The sequence below is a fragment of the Macaca fascicularis genome, chromosome 15, assembly GCF_037993035.2.
Source record: "Macaca fascicularis isolate 582-1 chromosome 15, T2T-MFA8v1.1".
Taxonomy (NCBI): Eukaryota; Metazoa; Chordata; class Mammalia; order Primates; family Cercopithecidae; genus Macaca; species Macaca fascicularis.
Window position 1 is genome coordinate 77,043,032 of NC_088389.1, and position 13,402 is coordinate 77,056,433.

The 13,402-nt window shown below is 38.2% G+C and overlaps 1 protein-coding gene across 6 annotated transcripts in view; it reads right to left on the reverse strand.

Annotated features, from left to right (window-relative positions):
- Window positions 1-4,269: 4,269 nt before the first annotated feature.
- Window positions 4,270-13,402, reverse strand: part of MTAP (methylthioadenosine phosphorylase) — a 53,089-nt gene continuing 43,956 nt past the window's right edge. For all 6 annotated transcript variants that reach the window (XM_045373324.2, XM_015436506.3, XM_074018125.1 and 3 more), the window contains 3 exons: window positions 12,401-12,640; window positions 7,779-7,901; window positions 4,270-5,239 (listed from right to left, as the gene is read on the reverse strand). In XM_045373324.2, the coding sequence (XP_045229259.1) occupies window positions 5,201-5,239; window positions 7,779-7,901; window positions 12,401-12,640 (402 nt within the window). In that variant the 3' untranslated portion in view covers window positions 4,270-5,200. The remainder of the gene's footprint in view (window positions 5,240-7,778; window positions 7,902-12,400; window positions 12,641-13,402) is intronic.

Below are 13,402 nucleotides of genomic sequence, written 5' to 3' on the forward strand. Positions count from 1 at the left end.
AAAGAGATCTTCAATCTGATAAAAACATGAAACAGAAAAAACTTATAGCTAACATATTTTAATAGTGAAAAATTAGATGCTGTCCCCTGCTGTTGAGAGTAAGACAAGAATAACAACTCACACCACTTCTATTCAACATTAGGTTGAAGGTCCTAGCCAATACAACAAAGCAAAAAGAAATAAAAGGTAAAGACTGGAAAGAAGAAGTAAACTGTTGTTAATCATATATGAAATGATTGTGTACACAAGGTATCCCTAAGGCACTTGCAATAAAATAAAAATAAGAACTACTACTGAACTAACTGAATTTAATAAGATTACAGAATATAAAGTCAATATAAAAAAATAAAACGTATTTCTGTATACCAGCAATAAACTTAAAAATGAAATTAAAGTACTATTTACAATGACATTTCCACAAAATATTTAGGAATACATTTAACAAAAGATATACAAGACTTCTTCACTAAAATTACAAAACATTGCTGAGATAAATTTTAAATTTTAAGAGACCCAAATAACTGCAGAAACATACCATGTTCATGGATTGAAAGGTTCAATATTGTAAATTCTTCTCAAATCGACCTAAAAATTCAGTGCAATCCCAATAGCAATTCCAGCAGATTTTTTTTCTTAAAGAAAAATGGACAAGCTTAATATAAACTTTATAAAGAAAGGACCTGATAGACAAAACAATCTTGGAAAAGACTGCAGGGCTTAACAATACTTAATTTCAAGACACCATAAAGCCACAATAATCAAGACAGTAGAGTACTGGCATAAGAAGAGACACAGATAAATGACATAAATAGATCATCCAGATCCATAGATAAACGGTAAATTGATTTTGACAAGGGCACACAGGTAATTCAATCAGTAGGCAAAGATTTCTTGGAATACACAGAAAGTACCAACCATAAAAAAAATTGATAAACTAGGCTTCGTCAAAATGAAACACTTGTTCTTTGAAAGATATCATTAAGAAAATGAAAGGGCAAGCTAAAGACTAAGAATAGTCACAATACATGTATCTGAAAAAGAGTATATCCAGAATAAACAATTCTTACAATTCAATAATAAAGCAAAACAATCTAATTTTTAAATAAAAATATTTGTACAGATAGTTCACAAAATATGTGAATGGCCAATAAGCACATGAAAAGAAGTTCAACATTTTCAATCAGAAAAGTGCAAATCAAAACCACAGTGAGATATCAAAATAGACCCAATAGAATGGCTAAAATTAAAAACGCTGACAATACCAAGCTTTGTCAAGAATTCTTGTAAATTACTGGTGGAACTGTGAAACCCCGTCTCTACTAAAAAATACAAAAAAACTAGCTGGGCGAGGTGGCAGGTGCCTGTAGTCCCGGCTACTCGGGAGGCTGAGGCAGGAGAATGGCGTAAACCCAGGAGGCGGAGCTTGCAGTGAGCCGAGATCCGGCCACTGCACTCCAGCCTGGGCGACAGAGCGAGACTCCGTCTCAAAAAAAAAAAAAAAAAAAAAAAATTACTGGTGGGAGTGTAGGCATTTGCACAAGTGAAAATATGTTCACAAAAAGACTTGTAATTTCATGCTTATAGCAGCTTTATTCGTAAAATTCCTCAAATGGAAACAATTCAAACATTCATCAACAGGTGAACAGATAATCAAATTGTAAGATAGGCATATGACAGAATACTACTAGGCACAAAAGGGCACAAGCTAGAGATGCATGCAACAACATGAGTGAATCTCCAAAACAAAGAAATAATGCACGCTGAAATTGTCTTTCTGAAGAAATTCCCCTCATTCTTCTGGATCCCAAGGTTCTCAAAGGCATAGCTGGCAACAGGCCCTGAAACGGCTTCCTCTGGACTACCCTACTAGTCTTGGTAGATTTCCTCTATCTTTGGCATTCCTTTTTTTCTTCCACGGTCTTCATTCACTGCTGTCCTTCTTGCCTATCTTAAATTATTCTATACTATTATGAGGACAACACAGGTTCTTGCATGTTGAAACTTCAGTTCTTTGCCTTGCTGGGCCAATACATATATTAAGCCGGATTCCATGCACACTGGTGTTCCAAGGTGCAACAATCTTCAAAACATTTGAGGAGTGTATTAGTCTGTTCTCACACTGCTGTAAAGGACTACCCAAGACTGGGTAATTTATAATGGAAAGAGGTTTAATTAACTCACAGTTCCACATGGCTGGGAAAGCCTCAGGAAACTTACAGCCTTGGTGGAAGGCGAAACAAACATGTCCTTCTTCACATGATGCCAGGAAGAAGTGCTGAGCAAAAGGGGGAAAAGCCCCTTATAAAACCAACAGGTCTTGTGAGAACTCATTATCATGAGAACAGCAGCGTGGGGGTAACCACCCCCATGATTCAACTACCTCCCACTGGGTCCCTCCCACAACATGTGGGGATCATGGGAACTACAATTCAAGATGATATTTGGGTGGGAACACAGCCAAAACACATCAAGGAGGCACTCTAGAAATTGTGGCACAAACTCCTCAGTCCGTGACTTCCTAACCCAGCAGATGCTCCTCGAAACCTTATCAAATTGTTTCACTGGATAAGTGCTGGCTAAATGCTTGTTGAGAAAATTAAAAACATGTTCAGGCCACTGTCACAAGAATGAATAATTATTTGGAAAATACGTGTTGCTGTGGTCACAACCATGCCCCTGAAGTAACAGCCAGAGAAGAGGCTCCAGGAGCATCCTGTGGATGCCAGAGCAGGCTCACATGGCACTTGCAGGGTGGCTGGCTCAGGGCACGTTGGGGGTCACCTTAGTCACTCCCTCTTCAAGGAAGTTCGCTGTCCTCTGCTCCTGAGGGTGCCACTGTCCCGGAGTTTTCTTCCTTGAACCAAGCCATGGTAGCTACCTCTGGCCCTGCACAGCGACTCATGCTAATGAAGGGGGCAGTGAACAGGGTACAGGTCATAAGGACCATGACCCTCGGGGACCACAGGGCCAGGATGTCACTCTCAAAACCATGAAAATCAATGCCAAACACAACAGCAGATTATGCCAACAAAGACTTCTATGTACATGCAAATCTATTAATCAGTAAGGGCTAAGTCACTAAACTACAGCTTCTCATGATGCTCACCATTCATCCTTTGGGGAAACCAAAATGCTCACAACTGACCATGGTGTTCACTTAATATACTAGCTTAAATAATAATTAAAAAAAAAACTAGTACAGCATCACAAGTGAGAAGTGTTCCAGGAAGTGTTCTTCAACAATATCCTCAAGCATAAGGTATGAGGAAAAGTATATTGGCTTTGCGTAAGGCATGAATGATTGGGTGAAAGAAAAGAGTATACTGCATTCATTTGGTTAGTCTGAAAATGATGTTGCTAGAGAAGGCTATTTAATCAAGAAAAGTACCTCTGCAAGTTGGAGAGAACTGTACTTTCTGAACACAGCAGGAAAAATGCCCATATTTTTGCCCTGACATTCAGACACCTACTAAGAATGAGGAAAAGTAAGGTACCATCTATGTAACATATTGTAGCGAAAACAATCACAGGTTACAGAGCTAGAGAAGCCTGGGTTCAGGTTCATTAAGTTCTTTACGGATTGCTAATGGATAACCAGAGTTGAAATTTATTACTACATGAGGGAATCCAAGGGTCATAATCATACTTGACCCAAATGGCTCACACTAATGACTCAAATTAATAATGGAGAGTAACTGTTTTGTTTACAATCAGCAGCTTATTATCTTGAAGTCAATCTCACAGACACAAACAAACACATTGACTTTACAAACTTTTTAAATAAAAGGTTCTGTATCCTGATCCTTAAGTATCCTGTAATAGTCTACAGTGAAAAGAAAATAATTCTGAGGAAAAATATCTCCCCATGATAAAAACCTGAAGAAAACAAAAAGCCATTTTTATAAAATTAACAATAAAAAAGAGTTAAAAAAGCAAGCTTCCACTTTATTAAAAAGCAAAAATCACCAACTTGTGTAAAATAATTTAACTCATAAAAAGGAGAATCAAACATTACTTCTTAAAATATCAGACACCATAAAATGTGCCTTTAGTCTTTTAAATAGTTTGCTTTTAGACTACCTCACTATTAAACACCTAGCTCTTCTCAGAAAGCTGTTGCAAACCCAAGTATTGTTCTGACTGTACAGAAATCAATCATCCTCTTCTTTTGCAGAATAAAGATGTAACTCCCTTAAATGACATTCACCTTAATATTACCGTCTTAAATTCTGCTTCATTACCAGAAACAATGTTTTCAAGAACTGGATCTTTCTAAATCCATTTTTATTTTTACAACAACTTTACTATTTGATTATATTCATTGTAGAAAAATGTGAAGACACAGAAAGATTCAAAGAAAATAAAAATGATCCCAGTATCCCTCCCCTAAATACAATAACAAGATTATATATATATTTCTTTCTAGTTTTGTTGTATATTTACACAGCATTTAAAAGCAAAACTAGTACTATAAAATGCTACCGCATCCTTTTTTCATTTCATATATAGAGCAACCATGTCTTTTTAGGACATTAAAATATGCAAAAAGGATTTTCAGTTGGCTGATTCACAATCTAATTATAACTAAGACATAATTTGCCTCCAATTGCTGGGTATTCAGATTGTTTTAATTATTTGTTATTATAACTATCATTATTAAACACCCTTCTTTATATGTAATTCTTTGTATGTATCTCTGATACGGTTTTAAAGAGAAATTCCTAGATGCAGAGTTCCCAGCACAAAGTACATCAGTATTTTTAAGTCTTTTGATGCATTTTACCAAATCGCCCTCCAGAAATACTGTACCAATTTATAGTCGCATCAATAAATAACCAAAGAGTCCCATTTCTTCCTCATATTCTTTGGCAGTATAGGAAAGTAGAGATTACCCTCCAACCTTTATTGTTGCAAATTTAATAGGGGGAGAAGATAATGGTGGTTTTTTTTTTCCCTCTACAATGTAATATTTTTTCCCACATGTTTACTGATCATTTGCTTTTCTTCTGTATTTTGAAGTTGTCCAAGTCATTGAGGAGTCTCTAATACACACAATGTCTTGTCTTTCTTACAACATGCTCTTTGACAGGCAAGGGCATGAAAGCTGCATGTCTTTCCCATATTTTTTTCAAGTTAAGCAGGAATTTCCAAAATGACTGGAATTAGAATGTCTTCTTTTCTCCTGGGCAGTCATGCTACTTTAATGTCTTGGTAATAAAACAGAAAACTGGGCCATATTCTGAAAGGAAGAAAGGAGGCAGTGATATTCACATGTAGGCGTAATTACTGAGATGTTTGTTAAAAAAAAACAGATTTTGATTTTCTAGATCAAAGTGAGGACTCAGGAAACATACACTTTAAATAAATTCTACAGATAATTTTCAAGTTCACTAACCAGATGTGGAACTTTAGGTACTCTAAACTCTTGGTTCCTCACCTCCCTTTCCTGTTAAGTGAGGTTAATAATGCTTATCTCAGAGCATTGTTCTGATAATCACTTACTGCCACACCAACCCCCAGCCTGGATTATTGTTTATGCAACCTCTATCCCTTATCCTTATCCCACTGTAAGAAATCATTGAAATTTTTATGTGTATCTCCAAACACCATAGGATCATCATCACAAGTCTTTAACTTTGCAAACCAGACCTTGACATATAGTAGGTGCTAAGTGTTTCTGAAATGACTTAGTGAGGGAATGAATGATATATATTTCAGTGCTTAGAGGACTAAAAATACTACCCCAGAATAAGGGATTATTAGTATGGTGTTCCTTAATGTTACAGAATGAAGGCCAAGATTCTCAGTTTTGTCTAGAGCAAGAATTCCTAATTTTCTCTCTCTCTCTCTCTCTATATATATATTTATATCTATCTATCTATCTATCTATCTATCTATCTATCTATCTATCTATCTATCTATCTATCTCATAACCCCCTTTGAAAATCTGATGAAAGTTATGTAAACTAAGCCTCTTTAAAAATGCATACAAATAAAACCACACAATTTCAGAAGCTCCAGGAAAGGAGAACACTGATTTCTACTCTCCAAGCATTTTTACTTAAAAATAAAGCTAAAACAGTAAATATATTACTTGAGAAATTAACTTCAAGCTTTTGAAAGACTATGGTCAAAGTGGGGTCAGTTGGGAGACTTAAATAAATGAACTTGGCTGGGCGCAGTGGCTCACGTCTGTAATCCCAGCACCTTGGGGGGCCGAAGTGGGTGGATCACGAGGTCAGGAGTTTGAGACCAGCCTGATCAACATGATGAAACCCCGTCTCTACTAAAAACACAAAACTTAGCTGGGCATGGTGGCGCGTGCCTGTAATCCTAGCTACTCAGGAGGCTGAAGCAGGAGAATCGCTTGAACCTGGGAGGCGGAGGTTGCAGTGAGCTGAGATCGTGCCACTGCCCTCCAGCCTGGGTGACAGAATGAGACTCCGTCTCTAACAAACAAACAAGCAAACTTCTATGACATTTTGCTAATAATAGTACGAGTCACATTTCTGGCAAACCAACATGCGTTTTTTATGCAAGCTCCAGTTGTGCCACTTGACTGCACTCAAATGTATTTTTTCCCTTTTAATTCTAATAATAAGGGTTTCCTGCATCTCTATTATGATAAAACACTTCATGGGGGAAAGGGGATATCATTTATTCATTAAATAACATTTAGCTCCTAGGTATACAGTGTTGAAACCAATAGATTTGTTTCTTAGTAGGGAAGATAAACTACAAATTCCAACATTCCTGACTGTCAGTCCTAACTGCTGAGAGACACCTTAGTTACAGTGGTGTGCTGGATCCTGTTCGTACCAGCTTGCAAGAGCTGACTGTGTGTATCACTTCTCAACTTGTCAGTGGCTTCACATTAGTAGTGTGAAACTGGCCGTACTGGAGCACTTGTACTATGTAAATCAGCAAACATTACAAATCAAGGGTCTGCCATGCCCAGTGATTGGCAGTCACTTACCACCATACAACGTCCTCATTATACTAAAACTGTGGCTCTCTTATTCCAGAGCTCCTAGGTGGTAATTCAGGTAGGGAGGGCTTAGATCAACCTTTCAAATCCTCTCTCCACCACCGCCAGAAGACCCAAAAGTACAGGTGTATTCTAGGAGACTTCGAGGTATGGTCCTCTTTGCATAGTAGGGGAATGCAATATCTGATCAGTTTGAGACAAGTCTTTCCCTATGTGGTTAAGAAGAGTCACAAAGTGCCCAAACAAAAATCATGCAACTCTGAGTTTATCAGTTACTTTAAATTATATTCTGAGAATTAATACTAGAGTTGGAAAGCTACCAATCTACAAACATCCCAGAGGTATCATTAATTACTGTTTAGTTTGATGCATGATTAACCTTAAGCAGATATTTTCTGGCACCATTTTGGTACTATTGTCAGAATTTTGGCTTTAAAGGATTGCCACAAATTTGAATGGATCTGCCAAAGAGAAAATAGCTTTGTCAACAATGTAAGCAATATGCAGAGAAAGCACTATCAGTCTTCTGAAGTAAGACTTAGGGATATTACAGAGCAGGATAATGTGGAAATCTGGTACGCTAGATAATAAAACTCTCTCAATGGTCTTGCATTACCAGCCAGAAAATATGACTACTCAATTTCACAAGTGGGTAGTATGGTAGTAGATGTCACAAAAACTTGTTGAAAACATCTAGGGCATAAAATACATGAGGACCAAAGGTGAAATGCATGTAAGAAAAGAAGAGAGAGTCTACAGACATGCCTGATTGTACATGGCTGACACTTACCTTCAGGTTATGGAGGGTTTCTGACCATTCCGTGGACCCTATCTGAGGTATAGTAGTCAGCAGTAAGCTTTTGGCTTTATTAGCATTTTCTTTCAGGGTCTTTAAGACCCGGTCCACCGAAACCTAGAGAAACAACAGCACTGGAGGTTACTAGAACTTAAAATTCCACTGCTTGTCATAAAACATTTTTCTGAGTTCCAGCCTTGCTACAGTCTAAATGTTTGTGTCCCCTCAATTTATCTGTTGAAACCTAATCCTCAATGTAGGAGATTTGGAGGTTGGGCACTTGGGAGGCAATTAGGTCATGAAGGCAGAGTCCTCGTGGATAGGATTAATGACCTTACAAAAGAGGCCCCAGTGCCATTCTTCAAGGGCCCCTTCCACCGTGTGAGGTTCTAATGAGAAGATGGCTGTCTATGAGAAAGTGGGCTCTCACTAGACACCAAATGTGCCAGTCCCTTGATCTTGGACTTCTCAACTTCCAGAAATGTGAAAAATAAACTTCTGTTATTCAGAAGCCACCCGTGTTATGGTATTTTGTTACAACAGTCCAGAGTAAGAAAAACATGACTTGTGAAGGCTTTTTATTCTACATTTAAACCCCTGAGTTCAAGTTCTGCATTTATCAAGATGGTCTTAGTCCTAGGAGACCTAGGGAGGTCCCGGAGAAACTCAGTGACATCTCTGAAAAGCACTGATGAATTCTGATATGATTTGGATCTGTGTCCTCACCAAATCTTATGTCGAACTGTTGGAGGTGGGGCCTGGTGGGAGGCGGTTGGATCATGGGGTTGGATTTCTCATGGTTTAGCAGCATCCTCAGGTGCTGTTCTACTGACAGTGGGTTCTTGTGAGATCTGATTGTTGAAAAGTGTACAGCACCTCTCCCCTCTCTCTCTCTCTCTTGCTCCTGCTCCCACCATGTGAGATGCCTCACTCTCCTTTTGCCTTCCACCATGATTGGAAGTTTCCTGAGGGCTCCCAAGAAGCTGAGCAGATGCCACCATCACACTTCCTGTACAGCCTGTAGAACCATAAGCCAATTAAACCTCTTTTCTTTATAAATTACCCAGTTTTAGGTATTTCTCCATAGCAATGTGATAACAGACTAATACAGATTTCAATATGGTATCTGAGAAAATATCTCAGATGTATAATGGGTTAGTATGGTCTAGAAAGATGTGGCTGTTCTCTTCATGTCCACAGTTGAATGGATTACAATGTTAAAACTGTTGCTACACTGGATAATCCAACAGAAGTATGTTTCTCCTTAGAAAATTATTCCAGCTAATAAAGAAAAATATTATGGAATTAAAATACCACCATTTTTATGGCTCCCAGTGAATTAATGGATTGGCTGCTAACATCACAAACAGAACCAAACAAACAAAATCCCAAATAAACCACTCATTATGTGCTTCCTGATGAAAAAATAAAATGCTACCTTAAGACACCTGAATCTGATTAAATATCTAAATCTAGCTACCAATTTATAGACAACACAGAGGACAGAGAAGCCTATTAAACTACTCCAAGGAGACCATTTCAGCAATTCAGACTGTGGGAAACTCAACAGGACAAATGATCTGGTTCCTTCATAAAAGCTTGCAACCAAAAAAATAATTTAAGGCATTTAACAAGAAATTTAAATTTTGGCTGGGTATATTAAAGAATTATTATTGGAGAATGAAAATGATAATGTGCTCATGTTAGATACCTCCTGAAGTGTTTATGGATAAAATTATTGATGGGAGCAATAATCATGTTGGTTGTAAGTTAATATAATGGTTGAAGCTAGATGCTGAATTCATGGAAGCTCGTGCTATTGGCTACCTCTGTATATGACTAAAATAGCTTCATAAGAAAAAGTTGAAGAAAGTGAATATAAAATTACCATCAAAGATAGAGTACTTGACATGCCTTCCTACGCTTCGAAGAAATCCAACATTCAGGGAAACAAGGATTACACCTTTCTATTTCCTTAAGTATAGTCCAGACCCTACCCAGAAACACCAAGATGTGTGTAGGAAAAAATGATGAAGACTGCAGCAGAGGGGAGTCTGCACTACTATGGGAACACAAAGCAGTGACAGGCTGGGTATCTGCCAGGTACATGTAAATGATGTATTTTAAGCTGAGTCTTTGGATGTAGAGACATGAAGCATCCAAGAAATTTGCCTTGTATTTACTTATTTCCTTATATATTTTTCCTGTGACTGGTTATTTCTGTATAGATACTGACCTCCCTTTTCTTTGTTCCAGCTGTTGGGCTTCACCCAAAACATCCTTTCCACAATAAACCCTCTGTTCAAGGTGCAGTTCAAATGCTTTTCCCCGATACTACCCACCTCTCAGGCCCCGCTACTCCATCAGTCACCGTCTGATGACCACCCTCTTATGAGCCAGCATTATACCAGTTGTTTTACATATATCATTTGGTTTAATTCTTCCAGTAATCCTTCAAGGTCTAACTGACTAAACAATGACTAAACAACCTCCACTCCTCACCCAGAGCCCTGGCTTCATTCTACAGAAGAGTAAACAAGTGAAATAACTCGCCTAATGTGACAAGCAAATGGAGCAACTAGAATCTGAAGATGGGTTTAGAAAACTCCAAATCCTTCTTGCCACGCCAGGCTGCACATCTGCACAAAGCACAACGATACACACGATTGGCTGAAATAATGCCATCTTTATGTGGGCCCTCCTTGTGGCATTTAACACTGTCTTCAAGCCTTTCCACTTACAGAGCTTAATTTCTCTGCTTTTCAAAAGTAGCTCCAGCTGACTATTTCCCCAACCTCCTTTGGCTACTAAAGGAAATCACTGCTGGTTCTACAAAGGAGGAGACATATGTTATTAGACTGAGCAGAAAGCCACAGGCAGGAAGCAAACCGCTCTCAGGGTGTGGCAGGGGCTGGAGTTTCCTATTAATTGGAAGCAGCTTCTTGACATTACGAGGCTGAGTTGTTCCTTAGGTTACCAAAGCTGCCAAATAAGATATTATGTTGTGACTTAATGTAAGAATTTGCAAATCTCTTACATAAAAGGCATCCTAGTACTAAGCAAACAGTCTATTACACTGAGGAGTCATCATAAGGAATTCATGAAAAACAAAGAACCTGAGTTCATCTACGACCCAAAATACTGTACACATGGATGGACAGATGGCAAAAAGATCTAACCCCATTTTACGTGAAATTAGATAGTAAAACAAACAACTCTCTAAAACAGTGGTACAATATTAGTCCTCTTTGGAGACGTCACTTACCCTAAATGTGCTCAGAAAGGTCACCCCTAAATTTTTTCCCTACTTCAAAAGTGACTGCAGTTTTGTCCCTTTCTTTATCTTAAAATGAGATAAATGACAGGACAAATGATCTAGTTTCTTCAAGTAATACAAGGAATAAAAAGAGAAAGAGGTGAAAATCAGATTAAAAGAGACAAGAGGTATATCATTAAAATACAATGTATGGATTGTAAGGGATTCTGATTTGATCAAATTGTTAAAAATTATGAGACTGAAGGAAAAAGGAATAGTCTGAATAGTTGATTATATTAAGAAATTAATATCACTATTTTTGTACAATGATGGCATGGTTATAACTTAATTTTAAAAAGACCTTTTAGGAAAATATTTACTTCACAATGAGGGCAGGGGAGAGGGAATTAGGTAGGGACGTACCTATGACACAAGATTGGCCATGGCTAATTGTGGAACCTAAGTGATGGGTACCTGGAATTCATTATATTCCTCCCTGTACTTACACAGATGTTTAAAGTTTTGTTTTGTTTTGGAAGCTGACATTGTTTCAGTGTCCTCAAATTCCAGCTGGATCCTGCTGCCTTCTCTGCCTGAACCCCTCACTGAACTTCCATCTGAAACCCTTACCATGGTCTATAAGGCCTGGCCCGGCTGTATCGCATCCCTCCTCTCTCTCCCTTCTCCCCGGTCTCCCTCCTTTCCACTCTACTCAATCATGCCCTTCTTGCCCATCACACTTAAAACAGGAAGGCTTCTCATACTTCAAATATTTAGTCTGGTCAACTCTATTCAGTTGACCTACTGTACCCTTGTACCTCGCCATTCTATTTCTTTATAACCATTAGCTTTCTTATATTGGTTTGCTTAACTTCTATCTCCATTAACAGAATGTTGTCTCCTTAAGGACTTGTCTATTTGCTGTCACATTTCTATGCTGAACATAGTATCCAGCCACGGTAGGTTAAATAGATGGATGTGAACATACAGCCCTCTCACGAGGAAAGGGTTAAGTTATAGATTTTTTTCCTTCTTGAAAACAAAAAGTAGCACAGCAGAAGAAATTGGCAATCAAAATACACCTTTATCCTTAAAATAAGGACCAGTTCATGGCATGATTCTCAACACATCAACATGCCTACAATGTACTATTCACTGTTAATCCTTGGGTAAAAGTGTCTCTTTCTTTCCTATGATCTTTGTTCTTACCTTCCAATAGGAACTATAGAAAATGTTGACAACTTAAAACCTTGTAGAAAGGCACTTTCTGAAACTAATGTAATAGAAACAAAGTTAAGACATCCTCTTATTGGCACCCAGAAACCCATGCTATATGTGCTCAGAAGAGAATTCCACCTACTGCTTCCTCATGCTCCTTCCAGCAGTCATAATCTGTCGCCATGGCGATACTTGCGTAACAGATTCCAGCCTCCTTAGCAAGAACCACCTCTGGAACTGTGGTCATGTTGATTACATCCGCCCCCCAGGTGCGGAACATGAAGCTTTCTGCCCGGGAGCTAAAACGAGGTCCCTCGATTGTGACCACTGTCCCCTTGGAGTGGCACCGGAGTCCTAGCTTCTTAGCAGTCTCTATAAGAACCTAGAAAAGAAAAACCAGAAACTTCAAAACATACAAGCACATGCACAACTTAAGGCTGCATTTCCCCCCAGTGTTTAACAAGTTGATTTCTTAAAGACGATTTGTCACCATAATAAATGCCTACTATCTGCCAGGCTCTCAGAAACAACATAGAGGACCACAGAAGGGTGTTTCCTGGACCCTTTCTCATTTACATAATCCTCTTGTTTCCCCAGCCCTTTGCATATAGAAACTAATAGCTACACAAGTGAGCACCCAGCTCTTTCTACTCACCAGGCATTTGTTTATATGCTTTAATCTCATCTGCTTCTTAACAACTTTAAGAGACTAAGCTGGTTTGAGAATACAGACTTGAGTCTTAACTTTCAACCTCGCAGGCTAAGCTAAGATGCCTCTCATTGCTCATCTTCTCAAACAGGTGTGTTGAGTTCTACTTCCAGGTTCCTGAAAAGTTAATTCTCATTACTTTTAAAAACACAGAATCTGAAGACTTCTGTAAAAGCTTTTTCTGGTTAGAAAGTGATTTCTCTTTTGCCTACTGCCTTTCCACAGACTTGTGCTGATTGTTTTTCTATCCAGGGATAAACATCTTGGAATTCCTTTAGCAGCAAGGTTAGGCATGGGTTTTTAGAAACATCATTGAAAAGTTTGATGGTTTTCTCCAGTGTTTTATCTAATACTTCACATCTAATCTTCAAGTTATTAATTACCTTCATTTTTTCTTAGCTTATGCTTCAATATTCCCTTTAAATTAAAAAAAAA